The 16,203-nt window shown below is 46.7% G+C and overlaps 1 protein-coding gene across 3 annotated transcripts in view; it reads left to right on the top strand.

Annotated features, from left to right (window-relative positions):
* PITPNC1 (phosphatidylinositol transfer protein cytoplasmic 1) overlaps positions 1–16,203 on the top strand; it is a 255,033-nt gene that overhangs the window by 193,060 nt on the left and 45,770 nt on the right. For all 3 annotated transcript variants that reach the window (XM_004749126.3, XM_004749128.3, XM_004749129.3), the window contains exon 6: positions 13,114–13,209. In XM_004749126.3, coding sequence (XP_004749183.1) covers positions 13,114–13,209 — 96 coding nt within the window. The remainder of the gene's footprint in view (positions 1–13,113; positions 13,210–16,203) is intronic.

The following is a 16,203-nucleotide window of genomic DNA, read 5'->3' as shown; positions in this document are numbered from 1 at the left end:
CGAAGGATGGGGGCTGCGGGAGATCAGAGTCACCTTGATGTGCCAAGTCCCAGAGGGCCAGGCTCCGAAGCGAGCCCCTGACGGCTTCCAGGCCGGACGCCCGCGCGGCCGCTTCAGAGAAAACCATGGGCTCTCGTTCCCGGAGACCACCCTGTGAACTGAAATAGGAAGGAACTGGGAGAAATTGCAACTATTTTAAGCTCCGCTTCTGAGACTTATTTTAGGAAGCATTATTGATCATCCCGCGGGGACACCATCCAGCGCCTCGGGGGCCCGTGTCCCCGCGTGCCCGTGCGCACGGCCTGGGCCCGAGCGCACGGCCTGGGCCCGAGCTCATGGCAGCCTGGGTGTCCGAAGGGGGCCGTGGCCCAGAGGAAGAATTCAGATGAGGCCGCTCTGTGCCGAAATTAGCCCAAGTTTATGAAAAGAGCCTTGTTCCAGCTGCCCTGGGAACCGCAACTTAGAAGCGGTTTTTTTTTTTTTTTTTTTTTTTTTTTTTTTTGTGCTACTGAAGCCTTTTTAGCAAATGAATTGTGTCGGAGCATTTGTGACCTTTTTTTCTGCATTGCTTGAATGTTCTTCCCTGTCCTTTTCTTAATTAGTTGCCATGACCCGGAGTACCTTATCAGAACATTGTTTTTCCAGTCAGAATCTTTTTGCTCACCGGTCCCTGTGTCACGTTGATTATTGTCTCTTGAACCTTCTTCCTTCCCTTGTCCTCTCATCCAGATGAGCTGGGGTTCAGCGCCGCTCCCTGGGTCACGGCTCCAAGTGGTTCCCAACCCTCCACCAGAGGTTGTGCCAGAGCTGTTTCTAGACATACCCTGGACTAGAAAGAAGTGTCCTTCCCCTCAGAGGGGTCACACTATGGAGTCATTTCCACTTCGTTAGGCTCTTTCCCCCCTTAGATCTCCACCCTGCCCCGCGCCCAGGGACCCTTTCCTCTGTCGTCCTCAGTCCCCAGGTGTGCTTACCAGCAGCTTTTTATTTTCACCTTCACCGGTTTTTGGGTTTCTGTCGCTGTTGAGTTGTCTGTCACCTTTGAGGCAGGGGGAGGAAGGAGAAGGACAAATCTCCTCCATGGGCCAGTGTTGAAGGAAAAATTATCTGTGGCACTTGTTAAAGGTGGTGAGGCCTGCCTCATTCAGGGAGACTAACACAACAGGTGTTTGTCATTGGAGAGAGGGGTGGGCTCACCTCTGAGCCCAAGAAGGACTGACTAGCGGAGATCGATAGCTGAGGCACAGGGTGAGGGTCAGTGGATAGAGGGGGATTCTGACTGACTTGACAGGATTTTTTTTTTTTTAGAGAGAAAGAGCAACCAAGCAGGGGGAGGGGCAAATGGAGAGGGAGAACCAGACTCGCCGCTGGGCATGGAGCCCTACACGGGCTCTGTCCCTTGACCCTGAGATCATGACCTAAACCTAAATCAAGAGCTGGTCACTTAACTGACTGAGCCAGACCCAGACACCCTTGACCTGAGAGGATTCTTGCTGAAGGCGAGCCAGGGTGATAGCAAGAGTGGGAGATTTCTCCCTACATGTACCTCGACAGGATTCTTGCTAAACATGGATGAAGCCAGCCAAGGACGGAGCCCAAGGGGGAGGCTTGGTCAAAAAGAGGTGAAAGTTCACCCACAAGTGAAAGTTTTGTCTAGGGGAGAATCTTCATCACCAGCCTGAAGTCCACACTTCATGTGGTCAAGTTTGCTTTTCATCTTCTAACCTCTTTCTTCCGACTGTGCACATTGAATAACGAACAAAGAAGGCCTGGTTGCCTACATGCATGGAAATTCAGAGCAGTGTGGCCTCTTGGAAAGCCAGCTTTGTTGACTCCAGGGAGTTTCATCTTGAGTTTGAGAAAGAAGGGGGGTCTCCCCTGCCAAAAAAAAAAAGTAGAGACTTATATTAGTGTCCTCGGGTAGACATAACCAGTTACCACAAATGGCATGGCTTCAAACAGCAGAAATGTAATCCCTCAGAGCTGGAGGCCAGAAGTCCAAAATCAAGGTGATGGCCATGGCTGTGCTCCTTGCAGAGGTTCTGGGAAAGAATCTCTCCTTGCTTCTTCCAGCTTCTAGTGGCTCCAGACATCGCTTGGCTTGTAACAGTGTCACTCCAGAGTGTCACTCTGCCTGATGTTATATGATCTCCTTGTGTGTCTCTCTGTGTCTCTTTCTCAAGAGGACAGTCACTGGTCATGAGACTTAGGGGCCACACTAAATCCAGGATGATTTTGGTTCCACAGAGTAGGAGGTCTATAACAACAGAAGTTTATTTCACTGTCTGGAGGCAGGAGGTCCGAGATCAAGGTGGCAGCATTGTTGGGTTCTGAGTTACAATTTGCCAACTTCTTCCAGTATCCTCACGGGATCTCTGTGGGGTCTTTTCTGCAGAGCGCTAATGCCATTCATGAGGGCTCATGACCTCATCTCCCCAAAGCCCACCATCTCCTAACACCATCCCATTGGGCACTGGGTTTCAACGTAGGGATTTGGAGGCATCACAAATATCAGTCCGTAGCAATCTGTAACGAATTAGATTGGCACAGACTCTGTTTCCAAATAAGGTCACATTCTGAGGTTCCTGGTGGGTATGAATTGAAGGAAGACATTATCCAATCCACCACGGGAGTATTGCTCCTTCTGCTTATAAAGAAGAATCAATATCCATCTTACCTCCCTGTAGGCCACTTGTGGGTATGGACCCCAGGGAATGGGAAACTTGTCTTCTTACAAAAGCCTGTCCACAAGTGCGTTTAGCAGCTCGGTTCGTCATGGCCCCACGCTAGAAACAGGGGAATGGATGAACAGATTGGGGTGCTTCCACACTGTGGAATAGGACTTAGCAAGAAAAAGGAGTGAACCCTTGATTTACATAACAACAGGGTGAATCTCAAAGGCATTCTGTGTGGGACAGCTGCCAGTCTCACTGGGCTAAAATCTGTATGATTCTATTTGTATGACCTTTTTTTTTTTTTAAAGATTTTATTTATTTATTTGACAGACAGATCACAAGTAGGCAGAGAGGCAGGCAGAGAGAGGGAGGGAAGCAGGCTCCCTGCTGAGCAGAGCCTGATGTGGGACTCGATCCCAGAACCCTGGGATCATGACCTGAGCCGAAAGCAGAGGCTTTAACCCACTGAGCCACCCAGACGCCCCTGTATGACCTTTTTTTTTTTTTTATTTTAAGTAGGCTCCGTGTCCAGTGTGGAGCCCAATGCGGGGCTTGAACTCATGACCCTGAGATCGCTACCAGAGCTGAAATCAAGAGTTGGGTGCTTAACCGACTGAGCCACCCAGGCACCCCCCTGTATGACATTCTTAAAAAGAAAAAAAACCTCTTTTCTGCATCTGGGTGGCTCAGTCAGTTAAACATTCTACTCTTGATTTCAGCTCAGGTCCTGATCTCAGGGTCCTGAGATCGAGCCCCTTATTGGGCTCCATGCTCCATGAGGAATCTGCTTGCTTGTCCCTCCCCCTCTGCCCCTCCCCTGCTCACCCTCTATCTCTCTATCCAATAAACAAAATCTTTTTCTAAAAAAAAGAAAAGAACTATAAGGATGGAGAACAAATCAGTGGATATGGGGGTTTGGGGCATTACAAAGGGTGTGCCTGACTATAAATTAGTTTTTTAGGTAATGAAACTGTTCTGTACCTTAACTGTAGTGGTGGTTCCAGATCCTTGTGTTAAAATTTATAGACCTGTGCACCCCGCAAAAAAATCATTTTTAAAAAAGTTTGTTTCAGGGGCAGGGTCTCTAAATAAAAAACAAGGATCAACATACCTTACTATGGTATTGAGTTGTCCTTTATTTTTTGTGATTGACAAAATGGTTCTAGATTTTTGTCTTAAGTTTTTTTTTTTTAAGATTTATTTATTTATTTGTTTGATAGAGAGAGAGAGAAAGCACAAGTAGGAGGAGCGACAAGCAGAGGGAGAAGCAGGCTCCCTGCTGAGCAGAGAGCTCCGTGCAGGGCTTGATCCCAGGACCCCGAGACCACAACCTGAGTCAACGGCAGATACTTAACCCAGGCGCCCCTAAAATTGGTTCTTAAAAATCATATCTGTCCCATACTAGAAGGATGAGAGGAGTAAGATACATATAACCTTTATGAGTGGTTGCTCATTTCTTCTTTGTACTTGGTTCTTCTAATTAAAAACAACTACTTCCTGAGAAACAGTTTTGTTGTTGTTGTTTTTTTTAAAGAGAAGAAAAGCAAAACCCTGGAGGGTATGGTGTGCCTTCTGTGCTAGCTCAGCCATGAAGGGGCCAGATCGAGCAATTTGGGAGTCTTCCCAGTTGTTTCTGTGTGCTCACTCTGGGGATGACCATTCCATTGAACTTTCCCAAAGCACCTATCTTGGAAGCCTTTTTGGCAGAGAGTTCTGTTTAGGAGTTTAATTAATTTGAACTAATATAGAGAAACATTATTCAATGACTCGTGTAAGACATAGGCAAGCGTTTGTTGCTGACACCATGAATGCCCCACTTTTGGGAATCTGCTCCCTCAAGATGGCTCACCATGGGGCGTTCTTTTATATTCCTGCTTCCTGGCCTCCCAAGGACCCCCACTGCCATGCTTATCCTTCTGCCAAGTTAGGAGTAGTCTTCCCAGTGTAGAAGCTCTCCATCCATCTTGGGAGCCCTGGCCTTCCCCACGTGTGTGCCAGCTTCCCTTGGTTACTATCCAGAGACCTGTAGACCAAGAGAAGCCAACTTACTCCACCACCCGTCTCCGTCTCTGATCTGGGCTGTCTCCCACCACCCGGAGCTGTACTTGTCCGCATCCTACCCTCCCCTAACCCAGGTCCTCCCCTGCTCCCCGGGTGCCATCTAAGACGCTGTAGACTTGCTGGGTCATAACAAAATTCTCCCCAGTTTACTTTCTCACCTCTCACTCCTTCAACCCTTTCTCTTCAGGGAGGTGTCCCCAGGGTGCCAGCTCATGTCGGTGAGAGCTTTGCCCCATACCTTGTACACACTCTAAGGATGGGGAACTAGAACACCTGGAAATCTAACATAAGTCCAAAGCAGCTTTCTAAGGAGAAGATTCCTTCGGAGTCCATTTCTCCCTTTGTCTACGTAGAGCCCGATACACTCAAACTCAAACCCAATAAAACTCAAACACAGTACACTGGAAGGCAAGTGAGCTGGCAGTCAAAGGAGAGGGGACCGTATCAGGAAAACAAAACAGCGCATTGAGAACATTCCACCAAAATTCACAGAGGCCTTCTTTGGAGCGCCCGGGCCCCATCCCTCACCCCCTCCATCCCTCCAGCAGCTCCATGTGGCTGTCATTACCCCCTCATTGAAGACGGAATTTTCTCAGACACTTGTGGGTGGAAACCTTTGCCTTCAGTTGCTTTGCTGCTCCCACTGGCTTTGGGAAAACGGTTTTCCATTCTGCACTGAAAGCCTAAGGATACTGTCCACCAGGGAGCATTCTCCGGGGAAGCACTGAAGTTTACCCAGCAGCTAAGACAAACTGGCTTAACCCTGACAGATGAGTTTCCTGTGCTCCGCCTTAATATCCCCTAAATCCAATGGCCAATGGAGCATTTAATGAGGATTAAGTCAAAGCAGTTCATGTCCCGTCCTATTACCAGATGGGGCTCTAATTCAGCTCCAAAACCAAGGTCCAGTCAGGAGCGGGTCTGCCCCCCCCCCCCCGACAAAAACCCTCAGGCTCCGGTGTCTGAGAACCACACCGTGCAGGCATATGGTGGGGCTCCTTTCCACACGACACCAAATGGCCAATCTTTTGAACCACCCCTGCTGGTGAAATAATGGTCCTGAGCCCAGGCTACGATGGGCCATTGCTGAGTTTCCTCCTTGCTGAATTTAGACTGGAATACTCTTAATCTGAAGCATACCTTTTAGTACTCAGTACTTTAGGAACATACAGATTACATTTTGTACGATGGTATTGATTCAGTCGCACGTTCAATCTAGTCTTCTGTCCATAATTGTAAGCCTCCTTGTGCTCAAACAGGGGATGAAGTTTGAAGTCTTGGTGTTGAACACACAGTAGAAGGTTCATAATTGTTTGCTGATTTTTTTTTTGATTGCTACGCGTCTAATTCCTTCTTCTTTGCAGACCACTGTCTTTGAGTAACTGCACCTACAGAATAAATAACTTCCCCAGCTCTGTATTCTCTCTAGGTGGGGGAGTGGGAAGAGGAGAAATGTTTAATCAAAAGACCAAAGGAGATCATCCTTTTTTTTAAAATCTCTGTCTTAATGGCCATTGGAAGACAAGTTGCATGCTCTTGGGTTAGATCATAGAGCCTACGTATTTACAGAACAGTCACCATTGAACCGTGTAGATGTGAAAATGTTCTTGGTGAGAATACCAGTAAAGATGGGGTAACAAAATGATGGTTTGCCTTGTCAATAACTTGGACTATTTTTCATCCCATCCATTAGTGCATTTCAGTCTCTGCCCACCAGGTCTGCTGCTGATAGGTAACCATTGATCAACCATGAACCAAACTCTAGCCCCATATGCCTAATGTGTTAACCCAGCGACCATCATCGCCTGCCCTCCACCAAACCAATGGCCACTTTGCAAATCTAGAGCATTAAAATGAAAGTATTCTTAAAACAGTCGTTGTGCTTCCAAGGTTCCTTCTTGATGAACCTGTTCTTCCTTGGTGTGCCTTGGTCAGTTCCTTCCCCTGAGACCTCCCAAGGGCAGCAAAATGAAATTAGAGGAGAACAGTGGCTTAGCTGAGATTTTTTGCCCTTTAATCATATAGGAAGCATAAAGCAGGATGACTGGTAGATTTCTCCCAATCCCTACTAATCACTCACCCCTACCTTTATCCTTTGTAGCTTGGGCAGATGGCAGGAAGATAAATAAACATAGCTACTAAGTGAGGATCTTTTTTAACCCTTCAATTATAAATAGATAGATAGATAGATAGATATAGATATATATTTTTTTTATTTTTTTTTAGAGAGTTTTAGGTTTACAGAAAAATTGTGCTGAACGTACAGATAATTCCAATCAAAACGTGAATCTTTTTTTTTTTTAAGATTTTTTTTATTTATTTGAGAGAGAGAACATGAGCAAGGAGAAGGTCAGAGGGAGAAGCAGACTCCCCATGGAGCTGGGAGCCTGATGCGGGACTCGATCCTGGGACTCCAGGATCATGACCTGAGCTGAAGGCAGTCATCCAACCAACTGAGCCACCCAGGCGCCCCTCAAAACTTGAGGGTGTCTGGCTGGCTCAGTGAGTTCAAGGCCCATGTTGGGCATGGAGCCTACTTTAAAAATAAATACATAGGGGCACCTGGGTGTCTCAGTGGGTTAAAGCCTCTGCCTTCTGCTCAGGTCATGATCCTAGGGTCCTGGGATTGAGTCCCACATCGGGCTCTCTGCTCTGTGATCTCTGTCAAATAAATAAATAAATCCTTAAAAAAAAAATGTGAAACAATAAATAAATAAATAAATAAGCTTGACTCGGCCACAAAAGTAACCATGATAGAGAATAAGGACATAGAATCCATGATTCTCAGAATTACAGATTTCTGGAAAGCCAATGTACTCAGTGCTCTCCCTCCCTGGACTGTAACAAGCGAGATTTCATAGTTGAGAAGGACATCCCTGTTCAAGGAAGAAATCTAGTGCATTGTTAAAACACATTCCAGGGGCGCCTGGGTGGCTCAGTGGTTAAGCCGCTGCCTTCGGCTCAGGTCATGATCTCAGGGTCCTGGGATCGAGTCCCGCATCGGGCTCTCTGCTCAGCGGGGAGCCTGCTTCCTCCTCTCTCTCTCTCTCTGCCTGCCTCTCTGCCTACTTGTGATTTCTCTCTGTCAAATAAATAAATAAAATCTAAAAAAAAAAAAACATTCCATATTTATCAATGGACCTTTGCCTTCTGAGCTATGACCACATGACTCATGTTGAATATGGGGTATCTCAGGGCACCTGTCTGGCTTAGTCAGTGCATCATGCAAACTCTTGATCTTGGAGTTGTAAGTTTGAGCCCTGTGTTGGCTATAGAGATTGCTTAAAAACAAAATCTGGGGCGCCTGCATAGCTCAGTGGGTTAAAGCCTCTGCCTTCGGCTCAGGTCATGATCCCGGGGTCCTGGGATAGAGTCCTCCATCAGGCTCTCTGCTCAGTGGGGAACCTGCTTCCTCCTCTCTCTGTGCCTGCCTCTCTGCCTACTTGTGATCTCTGTCTGTCAAATAAATAAATAAAATCTTATTTTAAATAAATAAATAATTTTTTTAAATCTAAAAAAAATATGGGGTATCTCCCCTTCTCCATCCCACCCACCCCCATGTATACTTTCCTGGGAAAATCATTTTTAAGAATGGAGTGGTTAGTGGCTACTACATAGTAGTGCATCCAATGGATTTATTGTACTTTACATGGCTGTTCTCCCATACTGGGATATTTAAACTGTTTGCTTCCTTTCTCTCTGTCTTTTTTTCCTTGCCATTAAAATAATGTCAGGGTGAAAATCTTTGTGCATAAATCTTTTCCTTTATTTAAGATTCTTGAGATAAATTCTCAAAGCTTAAGCTTAGTAGGTCAAAGTACATTAAGATCTTAAAGGTGCGTGCTTAATGTTCTTAATGCTTTACAAAAAAGGGAAGATTACTCTCTTTTTATTTGGAATCTTTAAGATAATATTTACTCAGGAGATCGCCTTCTCCTTGTCATGTTGCTCAGTTCATATCAAAAGGAGTTTGTTTATTGCGTTCTCGTGGCCATGGGGGGAGGTCAGGAGAGTCAACCAGATTGGCACCGAAATCCACGGCAGATCATCCATGGGTGGACGTGTCCCAAAGATGGGAGCATTATTCTAGGGGACCTAGGGAGAGTACCGCAATTAACTCCCAAACCCAACTCCCATCTCAGATGGGAGCAGCTTCTGCCCAGGGAGTTCCCAAGAAGGTCAAGGTGCACAGAACCTGTGTCAGATGCAGTCCTGGTGGAGTTTTGACTTGACGTTTCAACAGGAGGCACCTCATCATAAAGTTGTCCCAGCAGATCTCGTATTCCAGCTCAAAGAGCCAGTGGTTTGACCAGATCTCCGGCAGCTCCTGCCATTGCTGCTGGAGAAGCCCCCCAGTGAGTATGGGGGGAATAACTACTCTTGCTCTTTTTTTCTGGGGCCTGACTTAGCCTCACTTAGCAACACTGTTGGCTTAATTGTAGATCATGCCCTTATACTAAGCATGAAAATTCTACTGTTTCACCCTGGATAAGGGCTTCGATTATGCTTTGTCATGACCACCACCCCTGTTTGTTTCTCTGCTGCAGCCCCACTGTGCACCTCCCAGATCAGCTGGCTGTGGGGTGAAGGCGTAGAGAAGGAACGAGCCAAAAAGCAAGATGCAGGTGACCAGCATGACCCATAGGTCGGTCACTCAACATCAGACATATTGACTGGAAAGAATTGTAGTGGTCATCTGGGTCTCTTGAGCACAACCTCACTGGGGCCACAGATCTCTTGGATAATTAGATGAAAAAGGGCTTGAACCCTTGCTCCAGAAAACTACACCTCCCCAGATTTGGGGTACAATTCTAGGATGTTTCACAACTTCCTGGTACCCATCCATGTAGGCAAAGCCTTTTATCTTCAGGTGAGAATATGGAGACCGCAAGGAGGTGCAGAGTTCTTGCCCAGAGATCAATTAGTAAGTCCTATTCCTGCCCTAGATTCCTCTCTGGAAAGTAAAAGCTAATCCCGCCCATTAATTCAATAGGCACTTCTTGAGCATCTAAGAGCATCTCCCGAAAATCTCTTAACCACTGAGACATTAATTATTTATTGAAAATTAGAACTCTTATAATCTCAAGCCGGAAGAGATTTTTAAATCTCAAGCCTCAAAGTGATTTTTCTGTGGCTTTGTTCAAGTGCTGGGAGCCCTGCCCTGAAATGGGTCACAGAGAGGCAGTTCACCTTCAATGCAAATGACGTGTCATGTTAAGGAAGGAGACCAGAATCCGAGCTGAAGGGCCCCTGCGTAGATTGTCCCACTAGTATCTCTACTACTTCTGCTATTCAACAAAGCAGAAAGGTTTCCAGGTCTGGGGGGGCAGTTCCCCAACTCAGCGACTCAGATCATACATTTTATTAGTAGCAGGGAGAGAACCAGATTCCAAGTTCATCTTTCTGGAAAGAAGCAGGAAGCACTTCTGACTGGTATTTATCTTCCTGGTTGGGTACCAAGAGGCAGCTTTTTGTCACAGGAGGAGGCTGGCTGTGAAGGCTGGAGACTTGCCCTGAAGCTGAACTTCTCTGCTGACTCTCTCCTGCGACCTCAGGCAAAACTCTTTACGTCTTTGAGCCTTGGTTTTCTCATCTGAAAAATGAGAACTTTCTCAGCTTGGTTTTCTGTCAGGGTCCTGATGATGTTGTACTTGTGGACTCCGCGGAGGTATCTCCTCTCCCTGGCTTTTCTAGTCTCTTCTTTCTTTGTAGCAAATCCTTCATTCTGCATCAGGGCCCAATCAGGAGGCATAAAAGCACACAATAATTTGAATAAGGGAGAGCGTAGTATAAGGAATTATTCAACTTTGATAGGAGTAACTATAAAGAAGTAACAAGAACTCCAAAGGGTACCTAAGGCTGAGGGAGAAGACACAAGGAGGAACAAACTTGGGAAGGCCCTGTCCGTGGCTGGGGCAGATACTTCACAGGAGAGGTTATGGTCATAGCCCACCGGTTGTTGGAGAAGTTGACTAGGTCTCCTGGACCAGAGCTGGTTCTCAGTTGCTAGGCAGTAGCAAACAGCCCTCTGGGCGCTGGTGAGATGAGACTGGCGGGCAGGTGTGTAGAGTCAGAGTGCCACGGCCACTGTGAACCCTCAAGCCCATGGTGGTCCATGTGGAAGGTCACAGTAAAGGCCAGAGCTGCAAGGCCACCAGGCCATGATGTGCTCAGGGCCTGCAGTTGAGACAGAACCACACAGTGTCCCCACTGAGAGACTCTGCAGCAGGAGAAGGTCCAAAACCAGGAAGAGAAACCCCCTTCTTCATGCAGGGTCCCTTCGGTAATGGCTTCATGTCCTACTTGCTGTGAAGAAGTGCCTCCAGGGTCCAGTCCGTTAGCTCCGAGCAGAGACTAACGGGTGACTCGGCAGCAGAGAGGCAATAATATGATAACCAGTATAATAGGTGATCAAAAATGCTTGAATTCAATTAGGAAAAGCCACACAATCTGTCAGTAACTCCTTAACCCCTCTTTATTTCCCCTTCTTCCAGTACCATAAATTTTACCACCAATAAATGAATGTCACATCTCTCCAACTTCTTTTGTAATTTACTCTCGAAGCTCATTTCCCTCTGAGGTGTTTCATTTTGTTTTGTTTTGTTAACGAGGCATACGTCTTTCTTCTCTTGGAAGAGAGAAGAGTGGGTAGATTGGGGGTGGGAGAGGGGGAGAGAGAGACTCAAGCAAACAACCTGAGACCCAGTATTTCATTTTACGATTTAGTTCTCCACTCAAACTTGAACTCGTGTCCCTGCAGTCACCCTGTTTCATTTCAAAGCCATCCACCTGTCCTTCCTAATACTCTAGGAGTATTGACTTGACTTCAAGTGGCAGTGGAAGGAGCCAGAGGTGATCCGAGAACCTGTCCTTCTCTCCCTTTAAGGAAAACGCAGTGGCCCCCCTCAGGGGAGACTGCACAGTCCGTCTCCTTGGACAAGGCTGAAGAGTCCAGTCTCTGGCCATTTGAGAAGAAAATAGGCAACGCATCAGACTTGAAGCGTAAATACCAACGCAAATATTATTCAGGAAGTGTTTGGGAAGGACGAGTAGTTTCAGGTGGAGAATCAGACCAAGGAGAGTGTGGCATTGTAAAGGGCGTGACACGTGCTGTCCTGTGGGAGATCATGTTATTAACAGGCACCGAATTTGTGTCAAGAGAATGTTCTTAAGCATCAACCACCCTGTGCTTCCAAAATATTTCATTCTCTACCGAAGAATCAGATTTAATCAGTGTTCACGGTTGATTCTCCTGCAGGAATTAGCCAAACAGTGCGGTAGGGACACAGCTAAGATGACTACCAAGGATGAAATGGTTTTGAAAATAATCTGTTTTCCACCCTTCAGGGGGGCTGGGAGGATCATACCTGTAGTTCAGAAAAATGGCAATAGGAAAAACTAGAACTTAATATTTCCACCAAAAATATTTATGTATGTATGTATATGGCTGTCTTATATATTTCTTTGCAAGTGATAAATATCCTGGGACCAGTGGAACCTAGAGTAGTCAGGCAGAAAGCGGCCTCAGTTTCTCCCCAACCTCTACCTTCTTAGTCTGGCACGTCCCAAGGAAATCGTGTTCTTTTTTTTTTTTTTTTTTTTTTAAGATTTTATTTATTTATTTGACAGACAGAGATCACAAGTAAGCAGAGAGGCAGGCAGAGAGAGAGGAAGGGAAGTAGGCTCCCCGCTGAGCAGAGAGCCCAATGTGGGGCTCGATCCCAGAACCTTGGGATCATGACTTGAGCCAAAGGCAGAGGCTTTAACCCACTGAGCCACCCAGGTGCCCTGGAAATCATATTCTTAAATGATCAAGAGTAATAGGTGTGTTTATTCCTGAGTAATGAGGTTGTGGACCATCTTTATTTTCTTTCCATTTATCTGTCTTTCCTGCAAGAGCCTGTGTTGTTTGTGAAGTTATATATAAAAATGTTAATGGAAAAAAAAAAGAGAACCCACATTTCTCTTCCATAAATCTTGGGCTGCATTACTGCTCGTTGTCTCCTCGGCAGCCAGACCCTTTGTAGCCTCTCCACTCCCCCTGTTCAGATTCACTGCCAACAATCAGCAGACCTCGTTTTTTGGGAGACACTTTTGGAAGAGATTTATTTCTCCGCTTTTGGACTTCTAAAAACAGACCACTTTTCCTTCTGCCCCTCACCAAGCGGTGATGGATATTGTACCTGCCTCTGATGTGACAAAACGTAAGCGATGAATCAACGCCTTTCATGATCCGTGCACATTCTGAGGCAGGCAGAGAGCACCCGCCGGAGCACCAAGCCATGTGAAGATGCTCTGCGGGGTGTTATTCCATGGTCCTGCCAACCGCGGGCACCTTGAGGATACTAACCTTTGATCTGTCGCTCTGCTCTTTCAGATTTTTGACAATGAAGCCAAAGACCTAGAGAGAGAAGTTTGCTTTATTGATATCGCCTGCGACGAGATTCCAGAACGTTACTACAAAGAATCGGAGGTAAGCCATAAATGGGATGACAGATGGGAGAGAGTCACTCGCTCATTCAGCCGATATTTATGAAGTGAGTCTTAACCTGGGAGACTTTCATCCATCTCCGTGTTGATTCAATTCGGCCTCACATCTTGCTGGATTATTTAATGCGAGTCTCAAAATTAAGTTCCTACTCCTCGGGGCCCTGGCTGCCACTCCATTTCCATTCCATTTGTCTCCCCCGCTCTGCCATCCTTCTGGGCAGCAGAACATGCACCAGGTTGAACCATCCAGCATCCGGGCCTCTGTCGAGCAGCAGCCATCTCGGACTTCCTGTTTTGCCAGGACCTGTGCGACCTGCCTCCCCGCCTGCCATGTCTAGGGTTGGGGGAGGGTGGCCAGGGCTGGGTTTTATGTGTTTCTCTAAGTGTAACCCAAAGAAAATGTTCGCTCCATCCTCTGAGTGAATATTGAAACTCCCAACAGCTCATCTTGCCACAGAAACTTTCTATCAAAACAGGAAGTGCCTTTGAGAGGGTTTTCTCCTTTTTTTCATTCTTAGCTGGGAAGAAACCGAAGAGCCTCTTTTTTTTCTGTAGCTCCCACCCTACCGCGATCCATGGTTTGCCTCAGCCCAACCTTGTTATTTTACTGTTGGTACAAGTCACCCTTGATATCCTACTAGCACTTTATGAACGGCTGCTGGTGGGATGTGGGTGACCGTCCTCTTGTAAGTGACATCCCCGCCCTGAATGAGGGTTGTTTAGCAACAGGACAGCCAATCACAATATGTGTGGACTCGGGGCCCCAGACTCATCCTGGAGCGGTAACACATGGACCTTGACACTCTTCTCCTGGATTCATTAAGGCTGATTTAAGACATAATTAATAAACCTGTTGAAAATGAATTCCACTGTTCTTACCAACTGGGCTCCCAATGTGGTTCAGTTTTGTGGGGTTTTTTTTTTCTTGCCCCCTCCCCTCCACATTTTGGGATTCTAACCTGGTCTTAGCAAATGCTTAGCTGCTTAATTGCAGGCATGTGCTGTGCAGCTGCTGTCCCTTCTTCAAAAGACTGGGAGAGGCTGATGTGAATTACTCTCGGTTTGACTCAAAGGCTGAGCGTCGTAACGTCCTCCGTTGACACCGCGCTCCGCAGCCAACCGCACTCATGAATTTTTAGAAAAACCAAGTGAAATGCTCCGCATAACTGAGCCTGCAGACGAGGAGGGGAAACGTGGCCTCCCCTTGTCTCATTCTATGGAGGAGATACTTCTGTGGTTTCATAGCAGGTCCACCAGGGCTCTCATGGTGCATCAGAGCGTGACACATGGCTTGAGCAGTGCCCCATCACTTCCTCGGCTCCTTCAGCCTACGTGGGGGCTGCTGTCCTTCCTGGGCATCTTGACCTCTTTAGGAGCGTGGGTCTCCCAGGAAGAACACTGAACTAATTTCAGCTCTTCCTCTTGGATTGCTTTGGTGTGATCTGCCCGGGACTCAGGGAGTTCCCTCCTGACTTGGTGGAAAGTCTTAGGATAAATATGGAATACTAATGGCAAAATCAACAAGTCTCATTTCTAGTCAGCGGGTGCCTGATTCATCTCCCTGTGCTTCGTGCTCCCAGGAACCAGCTCCGGAAAGCTTCTTTTCATGTACACAGACAAGCGAGGAGCTCTTAGTTCATTCTTCATAGTCCTTCATTTTTCTTGGTCATCAAGTATTCTTTTCAGGGATGCAGGAGGTGACTGGTCATTCATCCAATAAGTATTTGCTGAATACTCGTTGAGTGTCAAGACGGTGACATGGGAATGAATAGAATAGCCAACTGAGGGTCCCTTCTTCCCTCTCCTTCCAGTCTGGCAGGGAGCCAACAATAGAAAATCACATGAGGACAGAGGGACCTGAGAGTCACCAGTGCCATAAGGAAGCATGCATGATGGGAAAACTGAATTTAAGAGCATGGGATCGCAGGTTGCCTGGGTGGCTCAATTGGTTAAACGGCTGCCTTCAGCTTGGGTCATGATCCTGGGGTCCTAAGATCGAGTCCCACATCAGTCTCCTTGCTTGGCCGGGAGCCTGCTTCTCCCTCTGCCCACTCTGCCTGCTGTTCCCCTTGCTTGTGCTCTCTGTCTCTGTTAAATAAATAACTTTAAAAAAAAAAAATCTTAAAAAAAAAAAAGAGAATGGGATCAGGAAAGATGTTCCAGAAGGAATGACATACCGAGGCCCACAGGATAAAAAGAGCTGGGGGACAGTGCTCCAGGTGAAGGTAATATAGCATGTGTGGCACCACATGTGTGACACACATGAGGAAGCGGAGGAAGACCAACATGGCGGCGGCAGCAGCAATGAAAGGATGAACGGCACCAAGGAGGTTGGGGCCATGTTAAGACACTTAGATCTTATTCAGGTGCAGTGGCATGCCTTTGCAGAAACGAAAGCTGAGTGTCATATAGTCTGATTTGTGCTTATAAAAGATTGTTCTGGATGGAGAAGGGGCTGGAAAGAAGCAGCGTGGACGTCAGGAAGTCATGGAGGTCGTTGGAGTTTTCTGCATTATTGGTTTTTCACGTTGTGTAGTGGCTTGGACTGGAGGGTTGAGAACAGATGGTTTTGAGGTATGTTTTGAAGAAAGAACTGACAGGGAGTGGTCAGGGCCTGGATATGAAGACGAGAGAAAAGCAGGTATCAGGATGACTGAAGGTTTAATGGCTCGACCAGCAGATAGACAGGGATGAGAAAGATGGATGGGTTTTGTGATGCCAACGAGACATCCAAAACAAGTAGAAGTAAGTCTAGAACATAGATGAGAGATCTAAGATGATGACTCATGTGGTAGGAATTGGAAAACAGAAGATACTGACAGGGCTGGAGATGAATGAGAGGGAGAAAGCATAAAGTATAAGCAGGAAATGGGGTTCAGGTCTGAGCATGAAGGGATGGGAGCATTTGGAGATCAGGAAGAGGAATGGGAGGCCCCAGGAATCTACGGGGAACCCAGCAGAGAGTTGGAGGAAAACA

The sequence above is a fragment of the Mustela putorius genome, unplaced genomic scaffold (assembly GCF_011764305.1).
Source record: "Mustela putorius furo isolate JIRA1106 unplaced genomic scaffold, ASM1176430v1.1 tig00000487_pilon_pilon_pilon, whole genome shotgun sequence".
Taxonomy (NCBI): Eukaryota; Metazoa; Chordata; class Mammalia; order Carnivora; family Mustelidae; genus Mustela; species Mustela putorius.
Note: the sequence above shows the minus strand (reverse complement) of the source record. Positions and strands in the feature narration are given on the sequence as shown.